This window comes from Corvus kubaryi, unplaced genomic scaffold (genome assembly GCF_017639235.1).
Source record: "Corvus kubaryi isolate FWS band 111438036 unplaced genomic scaffold, C.kubaryi_AGA036_p1.0 37397, whole genome shotgun sequence".
Taxonomy (NCBI): domain Eukaryota; kingdom Metazoa; phylum Chordata; class Aves; order Passeriformes; family Corvidae; genus Corvus; species Corvus kubaryi.
The window spans coordinates 12,494,295-12,511,466 of record NW_024581136.1 but is presented as its reverse complement, the minus strand read 5'-3'; the positions used below and the strand labels follow the sequence as shown (position 1 = coordinate 12,511,466).

General features: G+C 41.2%; 1 protein-coding gene across 6 annotated transcripts in view; it reads left to right on the top strand.

Annotated features, from left to right (window-relative positions):
• LOC121671026 (cytochrome P450 2J4-like) overlaps positions 1–17,172 on the top strand; it is a 40,433-nt gene that overhangs the window by 4,851 nt on the left and 18,410 nt on the right. The window contains exons 5-11 of one of the 6 annotated variants that reach the window (XM_042042175.1): positions 2,034–2,210; positions 4,261–4,402; positions 6,170–6,357; positions 6,525–6,666; positions 7,315–7,472; positions 9,313–9,450; positions 13,635–13,654. In XM_042042175.1, coding sequence (XP_041898109.1) covers positions 2,034–2,210; positions 4,261–4,402; positions 6,170–6,357; positions 6,525–6,666; positions 7,315–7,472; positions 9,313–9,438 — 933 coding nt within the window. In that variant the 3' untranslated portion in view covers positions 9,439–9,450; positions 13,635–13,654. Of the gene's footprint in view, positions 1–2,033; positions 2,211–4,260; positions 4,403–6,169; positions 6,358–6,524; positions 6,667–7,314; positions 8,637–9,312; positions 10,722–12,576; positions 12,818–13,634; positions 15,545–17,172 lie in introns of those variants that run through there. The other 5 variants (XM_042042176.1, XM_042042180.1, XM_042042174.1 and 2 more) reach the window with 5 other exon arrangements.

Here is a 17,172-nt window from a genome sequence, read left to right as displayed (position 1 = left end):
CAGAGAGAGGAATGAGTCAAATACCTAAGTTTTTTGCCTGGGGCTACTTATCTCCATTTCTTCTGTAAGACAGACTTGAAGACTTCCCAGAGAAATTCCACTCCTTCACCCTGAGTGAGGAGCAGCTCCAGGCACAGGCAGCAGAAGGCAGGAAATGCTAAGATAGCAAATATAACTGCAAGCTTCGCAATCAAGTTATCTGGGAGCCAAGGATCCACCTGACACTAGAGGCCTGCTTTGCACAGATGTAATTAAAAATTTCCTGGGAGTTCTGGTTCTGGTTCCACTGCTGAAGTTGTCCCATACATCTTATGAGTAACTCTTTAATATAGAATCCATAAGCAATCCCTGCAATACAGATTTCTTCCCACATCCCATGGAGCATTCTTCTCATTGAGTTATGGTTGGGTTCCCTTCTGGTTAATTTAGCTGTGTTCCTGTAAGTTGGGTGTAGTGGTGGCAGGTGAGACCTGCTTTTAGGACAGAGAACATACCTCCTTTTCTTCTCTGTTTCCTATCCTGGCTTTGATTTGATTTAGTCCAGTGAATAAGATACTGTTGGGAAATAAGAACAGGGATTCAAACCATTCCAGAGGGATGGCCACTATCTGCCCACCTCCCAAATGCAAAGAGTACTCAGTAATAAGCAAAAAAATTGGATATTGCTGCATCCCCATTTCTTACCTGGATCTCATGCTGTCAGGGACTGAACAGGGGCACACTGTGATTGGGCCTCTCCAGAACGGAGGAGGAGTTTTAGCACAACTGGTACCCCGGAAGGTGGATGGACTCATTTCCTGACTTAAATACTGACAGCTAAATTCCAGTTACAGCTGGAGTGCCAGAGTAGCTGGAGAGAGTGGACATTTGGGAGTAGGAATGCCTGTAATCTGGGCAATTTTGTGTGATTAGTCAGACCACAGTTGTATCTAAGGATTCTGAACACATTTTGCAAGTAAAAAATTACCAGAGATGGAACTAGCCAAAAGGGATATGAAGTTCTATGTGAATTTACCAAGGGCTGGACTAGAACTTTTTTTTTGTGATAAGACAATCATTAATTGATAATTGGATGTCTGACTGTAAGAACTGATTTCCCAAGAAGACACAAGTATAGTCTATCTAATTCAACCACACTCCAGTGAATGTTCTTTCTGTGGTGTGATTAAGAGAGTACAAGAAGAACTCAGCAAAATGAAGGCTGAGAAAGGATAACAATTTTGCTGATACATAAACAATGGAATTATATTTTGAGCAGAAAAGAACTATTACGAGAACATTATATCTTGCAGATACAAGAATATACAAATTACCCAGGCATAAATGTAGGCTGGAAACCAGAATTAACTTTCTAGCTATCAGAAAAGGTAGAAATCAACTATTTCTCATGCCAGATTTTTCCAAATGGTAAGACAGATGGAAAAAAATAATCTGGTTGTGTCAGCTAACCCTTTCTTTCTTTCTAGAGGGGAGTACCCAAAATTGTCAGGTAGCTGTTCCTTAGCTTTTCTGGGTTTCAGATATTTGAAATTTCATGGAGGAACCTTGAGAGCTCGATTGGTAGAGAGTATTTTGGGGGTTACCCAGCCTGTAAAGCAGGCACTGGGAGCCAGCCCTTGCTTTGGGTTTCTCACCATGCTGGTGAGGAATTTCCAATTCTTGCTTCTCCCCTCCCGGTATTCTCCACTGGAGGGCAGGAGTTCACTTTTAAAATGCCTGAATGCAGTTCATAGCAATTGAAGGCACGAATAGCTGCGTAGATGAATACCGTTCATTCTAGTTAAAGTAATTCTAATTTGGCTTGTGATCGAGCTGAAAGCCTGTAGAACTCTGAATCTTACCATCAAAACTAGAAATTGTATCGTTTACTTTTCACAGCTTGAAAGCCTAAGTGCAGTCTTTGTCAGGGTATTTTATCAATGAGGTCCTAATTCCAAGCTAACATGAATATTACCTCTCTTTGTAGCAGGCCCTCCTAGTGCATTTTCTTATGGTAGAGACTTTGCAGTACCCCTTGTGTGTCACTCCCACAGCTCTATGAAATCTTCCCCTGGCTGATGAGCCATCTCCCTGGGCCTCATAAGAAGGCGTTGGCTTGTTATGATGTCCTGAGCAACTTTACACGGAGAGAGATCCGAATGCACACAGAGCACGGGATGCCAGAGGAACTGCAGGATTTCATTGACTTCTACATGGATCACATTGAAAAAGTAAGTTTGTTCTGCCCAATCATACAGTCACGGGGGAAAAGGTAAACATGGACTACTGAATCAACCCAACCACTTGAAATCATCAGAGTCTCTTACCTTTTTAGACATTGTAATGTGAATCCAATGACCAGGCCCTTCCTTAATGCTTTCTGATCATTGATACGTCACAGCACCTTGCAATCCTTTCATTAAAGGGCAGGTTAATACACTGCATTTTTTTTTTTTTTAGTTGGCACAAGTTGCAAAATGATTGAAGGTCTCCAGGAAAAAATACTGAATTACTAAATGAACAACAAGAGAACTGAGAAGGCCTTTGGAAGACAGAGTGGGATGTTCTGGATATGATATTTGGCTGATAAAAGTTTGCCAAGAGAACTTGCAAGAGGACATTTGGATTTTGAGAACATTTTATGGAGAAATAACCTAGGAGTCAGCAGTGTTTCTGACAAGGCTGGAGAAGAGGAAAGTGCCAGGGTCAGTGGAGTTCCAAGCAGACAAAGGAACTGGGACAGCTAAAGGCATTTTGGTCAGGCAGGCATAGTAGAGATAGGTGGGAATCCATAGGGCTTTGAAGGGCTGTAGGAGTCGTGCACAAGATCTCTCCCTTTTCTAGACCATACCAAGATCACTTTGTACAAATCTCTTGGCAATTGGACCACAGCCCTGATCTGTGGACTAGCAGCTGCCCCTCCCCCTTGTGACTCCTACCTCCACTTAATCACTTTTCCTTTCTCCTCTCCTCCACTGCAGCAGGGTATTTTCCTCCTCCCGTTCTGCTTGGTGACAGGAAGAAAAAGGAGAAAGGGGAGGAAGTGGCAAGACGAGACTGATGTGACTTGGGGGTGGCAAGGCAAGGGTGGCCCAGAGAGACAAAGGTCCTCAGGAAGGGGGCAGTGATGGTTGCTCCTGGTGGCAGTGCTGTCCTGCAGGCACAGCCAGTGTCCCCTTCACCACTGTCATGTGCTGGTAGTAGCAACAGAGGCGGCCACAACCTGCAGGCACTCACCTACCTCTCCCTGATAATTCTTTATTGATCAATTCCCACACCAGCTGCTATATTCTTATGTCTGGTGTGGATGTCAGCCTAAATGGCTTCTAGCTTCTTGGATCCTCTTGTTTTAAATTTTTTTTTGAAACCAGCACAGTAACACACCTGGCCTTCGAAAGCATTTGACTGCTTCTAAAGCTTTTCATTGCTGTTCTAGGATTTATGAGACTTGAACATCAGTATACCAGAAATTGTTTCAGTGAGCTCTTCTGGGACTCTGCTGGGTGGAAATCATCCAAGTTTGTTCATCAAAAAAATTGAACTGTCTGTAATAGATGAACAGGGGCAATAAAAAAAAGATTAGATGATATTACAGCAGGGAGAAACATCCCTCCTTCTTTTCAATTGCTCCACTGGCAAGAGAAAGGTTCAACACCCTGAGCATAGCCTCCCTAAATATAGACAATTAATTCCCCCAAACCATAACTGTGTTCTTTTATAATTTCAGTGTATACACACACACATCCTCACACTCCTAATTGAAAACTGTAAAACCCCAGACAGCTGCACGTGATTCATTGTGCCCTTGCTGTGTAGAAGAAACCTGAATGCCACAGGTTAAGAACTTTACACAGCCCAGTGTTCACTGCCTGGTCATTGTATTGCTTGGTAGAACAACTGAGTTGTGGACTATGACTTGAGACATGAAGAATGACACACTGGCACACATCTTTAGAGGAAGACTTACTTATGAAACATTCTAAATTAACCACTATTTGCACATTAAGCCAGTAATCCTTTTTTTTTTTCCCTAGCTGTGATTTAACACGTGATTCAGCTTCATGATTAAGAGTGGAATAAACACGGCTTGTCTGTTTGTGAAATGTTAGTTTTTGTGTTGATAGTCATCTGTGGTGTCTAACATTGCTTAGCAGTCTTTCTGTATTGTCCTATAAGGAGAAGACACTGCAGCTTGGAACCAGTTATAAAATCACAATTAATCCTTTTCTGTTTTTTCTTAACTTTCATGTATAAGCCTCTAACTTTTCATATAATTTGCAGTCCAAAGATGAACCCAAGTCAACATACAATGAAGACAACATGGTTTATTCTATAAATGACCTTTTCTTGGGCGGATCAGAGACATCAAGCACTACTTTGAACTGGGGCCTGGTCTATATGGTGGCAAATCCAGACATCCAAGGTGAATAGATAAACACATCACAAATATCTGTCATGCAATAGAAAAACCAAGTCATAACATTTTCATGGATCAGAGATTATTCCTAGATACTGATACATGCCTAGTGGCACAAGTACCTTTTTGTACTTGTAGGTCTGCCCTAGGCAGCATCAGTAGATCCAGGGATTAAATTAAGTCTGTGATGTATTTGAATTTTTTGTCACAGAAATTGTTTCAGTCAGGAGAGGAAAGAGATGGCTCTTCTGTTACATTTATGTGTATTTAAGAAGTTTGGTTTTAAGTCTAGTTTTTAAATAACCACCAATCCCTTTCATAGAGCACTGAATAAAAACCAAAGGAAGAAGACTGTTTAATGATGGATAACAGAAATCTCACTGTTAGGTTGCAGAATATGTGCAAATACCCAGAGGAGAACAGGATTTTAAATGGAGGAAAAAGATGAAAATAAGAAAAAATCACTGAACTTGTAGCTGTCAGGCAAGAAATTCTGCTTAATCTCATGTCATCACATGTTTTGTTATCACTTACTCTAATTAAGGTTATGAAAGCACTGACTCACCTGTACAATTTTATACTAAATATGATGCCTTGCACATATTTGGGAAAGCAGAGTATGTGCAGAGTAATCCTTGCTGAGCTTCTTGAGTAATACATTACATCAAGGCTCTCAGAAGGAGCTGACACCACTATATCTGTCCTCATTTAATTAATTGGTGGCTTCTTTTTGAACCCATTCATACTTTGCCTGTGGTGACATCCAGTGACAATGTTCCACTCTGTACCATAAGGAGAAGTTTGGCCTTTTGCCTCATCACTGAATTGGGAATAGAAATGTGTGTTTATATAATGCAGTGACTGATTACTTCAAACTACTTGGATTCTCAAGTAGTCACGTGCTTCTGCAAGCTACTTCTTCACAGAAAGAAGTTTACTTAAAAATATTTCTGAATATACATTTTAAATTCTGTAAGGTGCTTAAATCTCTGATGTTAGTTTAATGAAGGACTGCTGGCAGTCACGGGGCAGGCTTGATGTGAATGGGCACAGACTGATCAACGCAGAAGGAACTTCCCTGCATCTTACTGTTGCTTCAAAAGGCCTGGAAAAACACAGGATCATTTATTAAAAATCTAAGGTATTTTTATTAGGTGTGTACTGCCTCTCTTGAAGTTTATAAATCAAAGGTTTTATTTTTGTTAATGCTCCCAAAGCTCCTGTGCAATAAGTAATTTAAAACATGCTGTTCTTGATTAAAAGGCAGATACCAAGCAGTAGATCCATTTTTTAAATGGTATTTGGACCTTGTTCTACTTGGCATGGCTTCACTTAACAGACACCCTATGTAAGAACCATTTCCTTTTAACAGGAATTAGACTTTTAAGGCTCAGACTCACCTGGTTTTCAAAGAGCTGTGATCCTAATGTTCTAACTGGCTGTAGGTGTTTGAGGCACCTAGGCAAAAGAAAACCCAAACTGTTATCTCTTGGATTTGTGGTAGTAAGATAACACTTAGTTTTAAATATTTGAGCAACAAATGTCTTTTCTTAATCTGCGATCAAATAACTTCTGACCCAGAAGCAGAATTCTCATATGTTTCAGCTGTTGGAACATCCTGCTACTTTAATTTTCTTTATAAAAAGTTGCTTACATTTCTATATTAATTATGGTGTTGTTCTCATAGATCTAAATGGGAAATGTCTTCAAAAATGAAATTATTGAAAACACTTGATATGTTTTTCTGCCTGAAACAGTGAATATTTTCCACAGAGAAAGTGCAGAAGGAGCTGGATGCTGTTCTGGGTCCCTCCAAGTTAATCTGCTATGAGGATCGGAGAGAACTGCCCTACACAAATGCTGTGGTTCATGAGATCCAGCGCTTCAGCAACATCATCTCAGTTGGCATGCCCAGGGTGTGTGTGAGGAACACAACCTTGCTTGGCTTTCCCCTCAAAAAGGTAAGACAGTTTTCCAGTTGCTACCGACCTTTTCTGCATCAGTAGAGCAAGGTGTGGATTAAAATCTCTTTGTGCCAGGGTATTCTCCAACAGAAGGGGGGCTTGATGCCTTCAGGTCATGGTCTGAATGTGAACAAGGAACAGAATGAATGATTTTTTCCTTTCAGGGCACCATAGTTCTTCCAAATATTGCTTCATCTTTGTATGACCCAGAGCAGTGGGAAACACCTCGCCAGTTCAACCCTGGTCACTTCTTGGATAAGGATGGAAACTTTGTGGCCCAAGAAGCATTCTTACCATTCTCAATAGGTAAGTGAGCTACAGCACAAACATCAACAGTTTGGATTGGGACTGTAGAATGAAGATGTCTATTAAAAACCTATTGGTTGTCTATTCTAAATCTTTCTGTGGAAAACAGTGCTTAAATCAACATGGTTACTTTCAGTAACATATATTCTACTGAACAAATAATAACATGGAAAACAGAAGGTGTCCTGACAAACATATACATCTAACTTGCCCTATTTTTGGAAGGAAATTCTCTGCTAATGATTGTGGCTATTGATTTCGGGCACTCATTTCATACCAGACATATATATGGAAAGCACTTTCAAGCAGCCCTCTTGATTCTTTATGCATTCAACACTAGAACATGACACCCCCCCATGAAAAGCAGGTCCTTATTCTTCATTTACATGAATTCCTCTAAAGTTGTCAGCCAAATGAAGATGAGGCCTTTGAGGTAATTGGAGGGAGCAGAAGGGGTACATGGTTATCTATAGCTGCAGATAAAATTCTTTGAAAGAAGAATTACATGAAGCTTTGCGTCATTGGTTGCATTTAGTCCTACAAAAATTCTGGACTTGGCAAAAATACCTTTGCACTGTGTGAGGACGAATACAGTTGCTGTTGGGTCAGGGTTATTTACTCACTGTCCTTCCCCTCTTCCCTCTGCAGGGCACCGGGTGTGTTTGGGGGAGCACTTAGCAAGGACCGAGCTCTTCATTTTCTTTACCAGCCTGCTGCGGGCGTTCACCTTCCGGCTCCCCGAGGGCGTGAGCAAGATCAGCACTGAGCCCCTTCTGGGGGGCACACTGCAGCCCCACCCCTACAGGGTTTGTGCCATTCCACGCTAGGCTGGACATGTGCAGTGTGTCACAGACCATCTATGAGACATCTTTCTTATTTTTCTGAATGTATATCTTGAGACTACATAATGCTTTTTGTCTTGGATTTGAATTTCTAGTCCAAAAGCCACCTTTTGACTTCAATAGATAATTTCATTTAGACTCTCTTACCTGCTCATGAAGGTGATCTTTTTTGTGGTAAAAGTTCTTTTGATCTGTAGGACACCATCATTCTCAGCCCTAAAGGCATCTTGCAGTTGCTGTCTGGCCTGGCAGGTATAAATCTGTGACACTACTGAGCAAATGACAAAATTGACTGCCAGACTTCAAAAATACATTCATTATCTCTGATAATGAATTCATTCATTATCATGTTTCCAAAAGAAAGTTGGGAAAATATACCTGGAAAATTGTGCCTCTTGATGTCACTATCATCAACAGCAACATTTCAGTCAACTTTCTGTTGATGGTCACTAATAAAAGATATGAAGGAAAAATTAACAACTGGTTTTATTTATAGATGACTTACAGCTCACTGAGAATTTCTAGATTTGATGCAGCAGAATATGTGTAAGGCATCTTTAAACCTGGCAGATAATTACTGAGTCAAGTAGTGGAAATGTGCAGGCTGAAACCTGGTGAAGAGTGAAGATACAGAGAGAAGATTTCTTTTCGGGCACATACTTTTAGCATTTTAAAAGTCTGACAAGTCAGTTTTTGGAAAGTCTTTTCTAATAGGGTAACAGTGTGCTCCCATGCCTGACTCCTGTTAGGATCAGCACTGGGAGGCTGCTACACCAGGTGCAAGGACTTCCCAAGGGGCACTTTGGGTGAGGAACCTGCTTTGGTTAGAGATGATGGTAAATTGAAAAATGTTCATGGAAAATGCCAAAGATACTTTTTAAACACCTCAGCAGATTAGCTTCCTGAAGCCACAAAGGCTTGCCATATACACAAACACTAATCAAATGCAATTAAATAATCTATAATTAGTAGAAAATTTAAAAATTGGTTCCTATGTTAAGTATTTATATTGACTGGAAAAGTCGTGTAAAGTGTAAGTGAACTTGTCCTTTATTAATGTTCCTGTTTCTATGAGAGAGGACAGGACAGCTGAACAGATGATCATCTGTTAAATCAGTTATCACTCGATGTCATCCACTGTGTGATTGAGATTAGTTCCAGCAGTTCACCATGAATCACAAATTTAGACCCGTCTCGTTATTTCTAATTCAATAGCTGATGGAACATGGCATCAAAATAGTAACCACTTGATATTTAGCTGTTATTAAATTAAATGGCAGGATAGCACTAGTGAAATATGGAAGAGCACATCCTGACATTTTATGTGACAGAAAACTGTGCCCTGATAAAAACTGATGTCAAAGTCTGTGTGGATTTGCATGTGTGCATGGGAAGATAAGGTGAAGCCGAAACCACTGTGATTTGGGGATGTTGGAGCTGTCATTGTTGCTTAGAAATGAAGCTGGAAACATCAGTAGTCCTACAAGCACTAACATCACTTCTTTGTGATGCTGTCGCTCCTGATGGCCATGTGCTTCCCCAGATATCCTTCCAAAAGGGAAGCTCAAAAATGAACCTGGGATGGAATCATGGCCAGGACAGCCTGTACGCACCCAGAGCAGGTTGAGTTCCCTGAACCAGTAGGAATGGCACAGCCCAAAACAAGGGCATAAACACCACTTGTGCAGGTGTGCAAGAGGAGACACACAGGGTGCTTCAGAGGGAAACTGCATGTCGTATTTGGGCAGGTTATTGGTGCCTGTGACAGGAGCAGCTCGTTGTTGGTTTCTATTCCATTGTGCAGAAATGTCCAGGGGATGAGAGCCCAGCACATGAGCCATGGCAGCAGCAGGATGTCAGAGGGAAGCTCACAGCACCAAGATGGGAGAGCTGTGCTTTTCAGAGCCTTTGCATTTCTGTTCCTGCCTGACCTATTTTAAAAGTGAGTCACTTGAGCTTATCTTCTAATAAAGCCTGGTCTTTTTGAGCTTTTAAAAGCCTTTTTAAAACCTGGCTGATACTGCCACAGAAGGCCAATGAAGCTGAGAGTATATTTGAGAGAAGCCCAGCTCCCACACATGAAGTATGTGCCAACCCTCTCAGCTTTGGCTGTGTGGTGTCACCTCCAATCAGGCTGCTGAGCTTTAAGGGGTGTCTTGGAGACACCCCCTCACATGCATATCCTTCATTCCTCTCTCTTATATTCTTCATTTGCTTCTATGTTATTTCTCATATCTTCCTCAGGCTCCATTTTTGTAGTGGTGTTTGCACCTGCTCAAGAATATAGGGGGAAGTCTGGCTATAAAGGAAAATACAGAAAATGCAGAGAGGAAAATCTGAAGATTTTGGGTTCATGTAGCTCTTGGAGAGGCTCAGAGCCTTATGAATCTGTGATGCTCATCTGACATCCTTTTCACTGGAAGTTTATATGCAAAGCAAATATAAGTAGAAAAGAAAAAAATTCTGTATTTCAAGTAGTGTAATGAGGAAAAAGGAAACTGGTGTTTTCTCAAAACTGCAGTATATCAGGAAGGCTCTCTGGCAGATGGGAAACTTAATGGCTTTTTTGGCTTTTATTGTCAATGAAAATGGCCAATGCATTCAACATCACTGGTGTTCAGGCAAGACTTCTGTCTAGGTTAGGAAGGAGAAGTTAGAAAATAGCTAGATAAATGTGATGTTTTCAAATTGGCTGAGCTGATTCATCCCAGGGCACTTAGGGGAACAGTATCAACCTCAGAGCTATTAGCAATTATCTATGAAAACCTGTGGAGGATGGGAAAAGGTCAAACATTTCCTTGTCTTCAGAAGGTAAGAGAAGTTGCAGTGTTATAAATCAGTCAGCCTGATTGCACTTCTCAGAATATCTTGCAAATAATCAAATTGTAAGCACTGGGAGGAAAACAGAGTCAGTGCTCTCCAAATAATGTCAAAGTTACTTAGTTCTGTTTGATGACATTGCTAGAGGTCTGTTTTCAGAAGAGAAGCTGTTAATGTAATTTACTGCTCTTTAATGTGGCTTTGACACTATCTCACGAACTCTGTGGAAATGTGGTGTGTCTGAAGCTTGATAAAACTTCATGGAAACGTCAGGAAATGTGTATGAACAGTACCATGTAAAACTGGAAAGATACACTGAATAGGATTCTGTCCTGCATCTGGTACTATTCAATACTTAATTGAGGACTTTGATAGTAAAAGCACCAGACCTGGGTTAGGCCTAATTTCTTGATGCCACCAGATCCAAACTGATGTCTGCAGCAAGGTAAGAAAGAGGTATTCCCAAACTTGTCTAAAGTCAAAGAAACTTTGATGCAGGACCGTTTTATTTGGATTTATCACCTTTGTGAAAGTGTGAAGGTGCCATAACATGGATACTTCTCCTTAGTAGTTTCAATGTCACAAAGCTGAAGAGGTGAGAGAGACCCTATTCCAGCATCTCTCATTATTCCCTCCTTCCTTTCTTCCTGGAGTCACAGTTTTCTCTGGGTCATTTCTCTGGGATTTTGTTTCTTGATCATTATGGTTTCCACAGAGCAGTAAGCTGCAGCAGAAGGATACATTTTAGTTTTGCAGTGACTCAAAATGCCTCTAAAAGCTCCAGAATTCAAACACAAGTTTGCTGTCCTGAGCTAAAATATTTACTTTGGATATTCTTGAATAAGAGACTCGGTGGTAAAATCAGGAACTTTTCACTAGGAATTTCTGAGACAGGTCATTTGAAACTGTATTAATCCATTGAAATTGTTGGACTAAAAAATCCCGATGAACTGTACTAATTTGAAGTAATATTTCAGCTGAGTTTGGGATATCTTTTGCTTAGTGAAAAGCTTATGAACTCTTCCTAATATCTTCAAAGAAATCACAGCCTGTGGTTTTTTTAGCCAAACACTCCAGGAACTATTTATTTGCTGTCCTGCAGTGTGACATTCTAATGTTAAAGGAATAACGATAACAAAATTGCAGCCCTTTCTCTGAACAGTTTATGAGATACAGCAAATGAGACTAGAGATGAGCTAATAATATGAATATATTCTGTGGTCAGCTGATGATATGATGGTATTCTACAAAGCTGCATTTTAAGGAGCATTACAGAGAAAATGAAAAAAAAAAACAATTGGAGTGTTTTATATTATATTCTTTTTGAAGTAACTTTTTTGAGCACTATTAAAGTGCTTATGTCTGTGGTGCAGTCACATGAGCATCAGCTCTGCCTTGTAAATTCAGGTTGGACTGACAGCTACAAGCTATGGGTGACTCTGGTATCTCAGGTAAGACAGGCAGCTTCCCTTAGCCTACTCGTGGGTAGTTTTGGGAAGGGACAAATGTCACCACCCACCCCTAATATTGAGGGTATCAGTAGCTTCAGGACTCACGGACAGCAACCTATATCCTAGAGAAATGCAGGCCATGATGGGACCTGCAGGCAGAGGTACATGGGATTCCAGGCTTGCCACTCTCTGACACTATTGTGGCATTGGCCTGCCCTGGCAGAACTGGGCACAGCCCTGTGGGAGCCCCCTGTGTAGGGATCTAGTCCTGATATGTGTGTTGGGTCTGATGCTGCAGCTTAGGGAAGCTGTCTGTCCTCAAGCAGAACACCAAGAGCTGTCAGGAAGCGTGCTGGCTAATTCAGCATGGATCAAGCGGGAACTCCCCAGCACAAAATGACCCCGTGTTGATATTTCAGCTGCTCCGAGGCACCAGGCAGAGGGCAGCAGAGGCCGTGAGCTGCTGCCCTTAAACACACCTGTATTACCAGGGGACGCTGGAGTTCATCACACCTTCATTTGCCGACTGCATGGGACTGGTTGAGGATGAGATCCAAATGCTACAATACAATGTCCTTAATAGATTTCTTGGACCTTTTGGTAGAACAGTGTCTGCACGGTTTCTTGATTACGTGGATATTATTTACCATGACCGTGCTCTTCTGCGCTCTGATCAAGATAAAATGTTCATGATTTTCTCTGTACTCACAGTCTCTCCTACATGAGGGAATGCAGCACACCAGGCAAGCTCCCAAATGAACTAGTGTGTGCCTTGCACTAACTTTCATTTTCTCTAGGTGAGATAGTGGCATTTGACCAGGCCCAGACATTGGAAAAACGAAGTAATTATACAATTTGAAACTAAGAATCATGTCCATGAGGCTCAGAAGCAGAATATTTATTTCATTTGCCCTGCCTCTCTCCTTTCCTTTCTGTTAGGTACTGCCAAGAGAAAAGAGAAAACTTTGAGATAATTAAAACAAACAAACAAACAAATCCATACCAACACCAAATATCCCACCCCCCACCCTTTCCCCCCAAAAAGCAAAACCAAAACAAACCAAGAAATATTGAACAAAATAATTATGGCTATTCTCCATCAATTTTAGCTTGTTGTTGGTCTTTATCCAGGTTGAGCTTCTACAGTAGGGGAGTCAAGACTAAAATTGCCTTTTATCTTTGTGATGTGTTTGACAGGATGCTTTACACAGAGCTGACCAAAGTGATTCTCCTTGAACAATGCCATCCTCTGATCAAAGAAAGCCCTGTAATTCCTGCATCTGAGCAGCACAAAATGTCTCCCTGCTTTTCCCTAATTATAGAATTACAGATTTGTTTAGGTTTGAAAAGACCTCTTAGACCATTGAGTCCAACCATTACCCCAGCACTGCCAAGTCCACCAGTAAACCATGTGACAAGTGCCAAATCTACACATCCTTTAAATACCTCCAGGCATGATGACTCCACCACTTCCCTGGGCAGCCTGTGCCAGGGCTTGGCAACCTTTTGAGTGCAGAAATTTTTCCTAATGTCCAATTTAAATCATCCCTGGCACAACTTGAGGCCATTTGTTCCTGTCCTGCACTTGATACTTGGGAGAAGAGGCCAATCCCCACCTGGCTACAACGTCCTTTCAGGGAGTTGTAGAGAGTGAGAAGGTCTCTCCTGTCCCTCCTTTTCTTCAGGCTGAATAATCCCAGTTCCCTCAACTGTTCCTCATCAGACTTATGCTACAGACACCTCACCAGTTCCATTTCCCTTCTCTGGACATGCTCCAGCACCTCAACGTCTTTCTTGACAATTGTACAAGAGTTCTGCAGCCTCTGAGGGCGCTTCTTTTATCCTCTGTCCCCAGGTCCAGGACTGTGACCCCGTACTGTCCCATGCGTGTTTGACATCCCCACTCCAGCTGTCACACATAACCAGAGGATGCAGAGAAGCTGACAAGGGATCATATGTAAAAGTGATGGATCTTTAAGAGGATACAGATTGTTTTCTGTGGTAGAAGATGGCTTTCCTGGTTTATGTGAGAAACTCAGAGGTCTCTCTCAGAAATACTAGTGCAAGGAATAAAATTTCTTGCAGCATAATATGTACAGGAGGAATAACAGTTTTGACCTCAGGTGGTATTTCTCAATCCCTTTTATCACAACAATTATGGAATATTTTTGGGGGAAAAGGACCTTTCTGGACATTGCAAATGTATTGCACAAGCAATAATATCATAATTGGATCAATAAATAAAAATTAGGTAATTTTTTTTCATACATTTTCTTGCTTAATTTTGGGGATGTGTCTAGGTACTGTAGTTATTTCATGTGCAATCAGTTGTGAAACTTGTGTCTAAAGGCCTGCCTTGTCTTTGCCAGTAACAACTGCTAATCCCTAGATACAGTATAACAAATTAATATGCAGTCACTGCCACCCAACTTGCCCTTTGATCCATAAGTAATTGTCAAATGCTGAAAGCTGCTGAGTGTGTTTGCCGTCTTTCTTGAAAGTCACACTAGCACAGTTGCCATAGGTGCTGGAAGTTATTTCCTGGAGGCAGGCGTTGGATGGCAAAGCTGTGATGAGCAGCATTGTCCAAGTGCTTTCTTCCATAGGAGACTCGGATAAATGTAGAGGGGCATTGGTTACATGTGTCCCTCCCTCCCTCAGGGAACTGGTAGAAACGCAACAAAGAACCAGCAGAGAGGCAGATGTTGAGAGAGGCCAGATTGACAGGGCCTGTCAGGGCACAGTCCCAGCTTTAAATTCAATTGTGAAGGGAATTTCTTGCCACACACAGTGTATAACTCTAAATCCCCCTGTTCCCTTCATATTAGCACTATTGCAGTGCAAGTCTCCATCATTCAGCCTTCCTTGGAAGTGAGAAGAAAAAGCTTCCCTGGGCAGGGAAGAAAGGCATGAATCAGACTTCTGGCCCCTGCACTTTATGCATGGCTAATTGTCACTTTGCCACTTCAATAAAACAGATGTTCTCTGTCAGCAGCCTAATGCAATTAGTGTAATACTTCAAAGGGCTGCTGCCCCTGCCACAGTGCTGGAGATTGAGGAGTGTGTGATAGAGGGTTATTAACCTTCTGTGCTACTGCTTGTGTTTTTTTCCTACTTAAGATATAGAAAATCAAATACAGAAATGTCCCCTAAATCTTTCTCCGAAGTATTTTTTGGATGCTTATTTAGGTTGCTAAATCAACCTCTCAAATCTAAAATGTTACAGAAAAGAGCTCTGCCTGAGAAAAAAACCTGTGAGAAATGATGGTGTAATTGAAGACTGAGCTGCCAGCCACAATTTTGGCCAGAGGATGTGTGACCTCCTCTGGGTTATGAGCCATCCTGGCCCTCCATAATGGCCATGTGGCTGCTTCTATTTCAGTCTTCCCTTGGTTTTTGCCTCCTGTTGCTTGACTCTTTGCCACACCCTAATTAAAGACTTTGAAGAGTTGAAAATACCTGGCTGCAAAGGATTACAATGGGAAGTGTAAGGTGGAGAGAGGTAATGGAGTTGGTACAGCTCCATTTATATTAATCTGGGATAATGCATTGCTATAAATTGAGTGTAGTAATTAGAATACATTATTGAGTTGTGCTGGTTCTGCCTTTCATGTTTTGCATTTAAATTCCTACCATGTAAATTTAGGAGTATCAATAATTGCCTGATTAGAAAGTCTGCTCTGTTACACATTTTAATTATAAAAAATCTGGCAGTGCTGTGTAATTTCTTGCCTTCATATGTAGAAATAAATATCTTTGCCTTGACAGACCTCAAATGTTTTTAATAATGATAAAGCACTCTGAGATACTTGCTGAAGTGGGAACTAAAGAAGGGAAATCATTGCTTATTTTAGTATTGTATAAAATACATCGGAGTTCTAGGTCAGTGCTTGTATCTTGATGTTTTTTAACCCTGGTTTCATAGAATAGACATTGTAAACTCCTGGATATTGACATGTTGTTCCTATGAATTGTTTGATGACAAAGACAGGGTGGGGATCATATTGGTATTTCAATCTTTATCTATTACCTTGTTCATTCTCTGTTGTACATTATTGCAACCTTCTCAGCTTTCCTTGTCTCCGAGGAAAATCTCCAGTTTGAAAAGCTGCTTCGCACTTTGCAGCCACTGGTACAAACACCTGCAACCCCTGTTTCTCCCCTTATGCTTATAATTGCCAAGCTCACAATCTGCAGCCAATCTGGTGAAGAACATGCCAAGAGAGAAGCATTCATCTGCAGTGTTCCCTGCTGGGAACACTTACCATCTTAAGAAAAATCCAAAGTAAATCAAGATCTATCTCAAATATTATTGGCATTTTTTGTGCTGAAAGGATGTTACTACATTGAGTCAATCCCCAGAGCTGATGCCTTCAGTTGAGAATGACTCTCTCTGCAATGTGTCTATTCTGAACACAAAAGCAGATTGACCAAGTTGTTTCAGCCTTCTGGGACCTGAGTGGAAGTGGAACACCATCATCAGAGCCATCCTCTGTATTTGAGGTTATTTTGAGGTCAATATCTTTATCCTGGAGGATACCCATTGTTCTGCTGCAGAGTTTGTTTGTCCCTGATGTGTCAAAACACACTTACAATCTCCTGGTCAGCCATGCCAAGGTAAATTTTCTCCAAACGCTCTTTTACTCCTTCACTCCACAAGATTGACCGTGGCACTTCTGAGTCCTTGGCCAGCTTGTAGCTGAGGCAGGTTTGGTGCCAAGACTTCTGCACTGCTCAGTGCAGAGCTCAAGGAGATTGCATCTAACTCTCTGTCTTCCCAATTCCCTTGGGACAATCTGCTTCATGTTGTGTGGCTTTACATCTGACTGCACTGCAGCAGATGCAATGGGTGCCACCACTGTCAGTGATCTGGCTTCCTGAGTTTCACTCTTCTCTCAGTCATGAAATTTGCAAGCTTTGTAAACAGCATTTTTAGATTTTTTAAAATGGTTTAAAGTTATCAAAGATCATTTTTAGTAATGTAACTTTGATGCTGTTGCTTTATCAACCAAGACTGTAGTATTTTCAAATTAAAAAAACCCAAGTAACTTCTATGTTTTATCACACAGATTGTTTTCTCTATTCTGTGAAATTTTAACACTGTGGAATGACTAAATAATGCTTTGTTGGGATATCCTTGGGGTGAAAAACATGGGCAGCCAGCTACTTTAACTTTGCCTTGACCAATTCCTGACCTATGTTCAGTACTAGTTTTCAGGATGTTCTCATCCATTCGCTCTTTGTTTGCAACTCTCTTGGATTTCAAACTAGATGTATTTTTTGTGACACACTGTTATGACACACACTTCTGGGTGCTTAATTTCTGTCAGACTTCGTGGGAGTCTCTCACAGAGTTTGTTTATTCAGCTTGACTTTAAAATGCTCTGCCATCA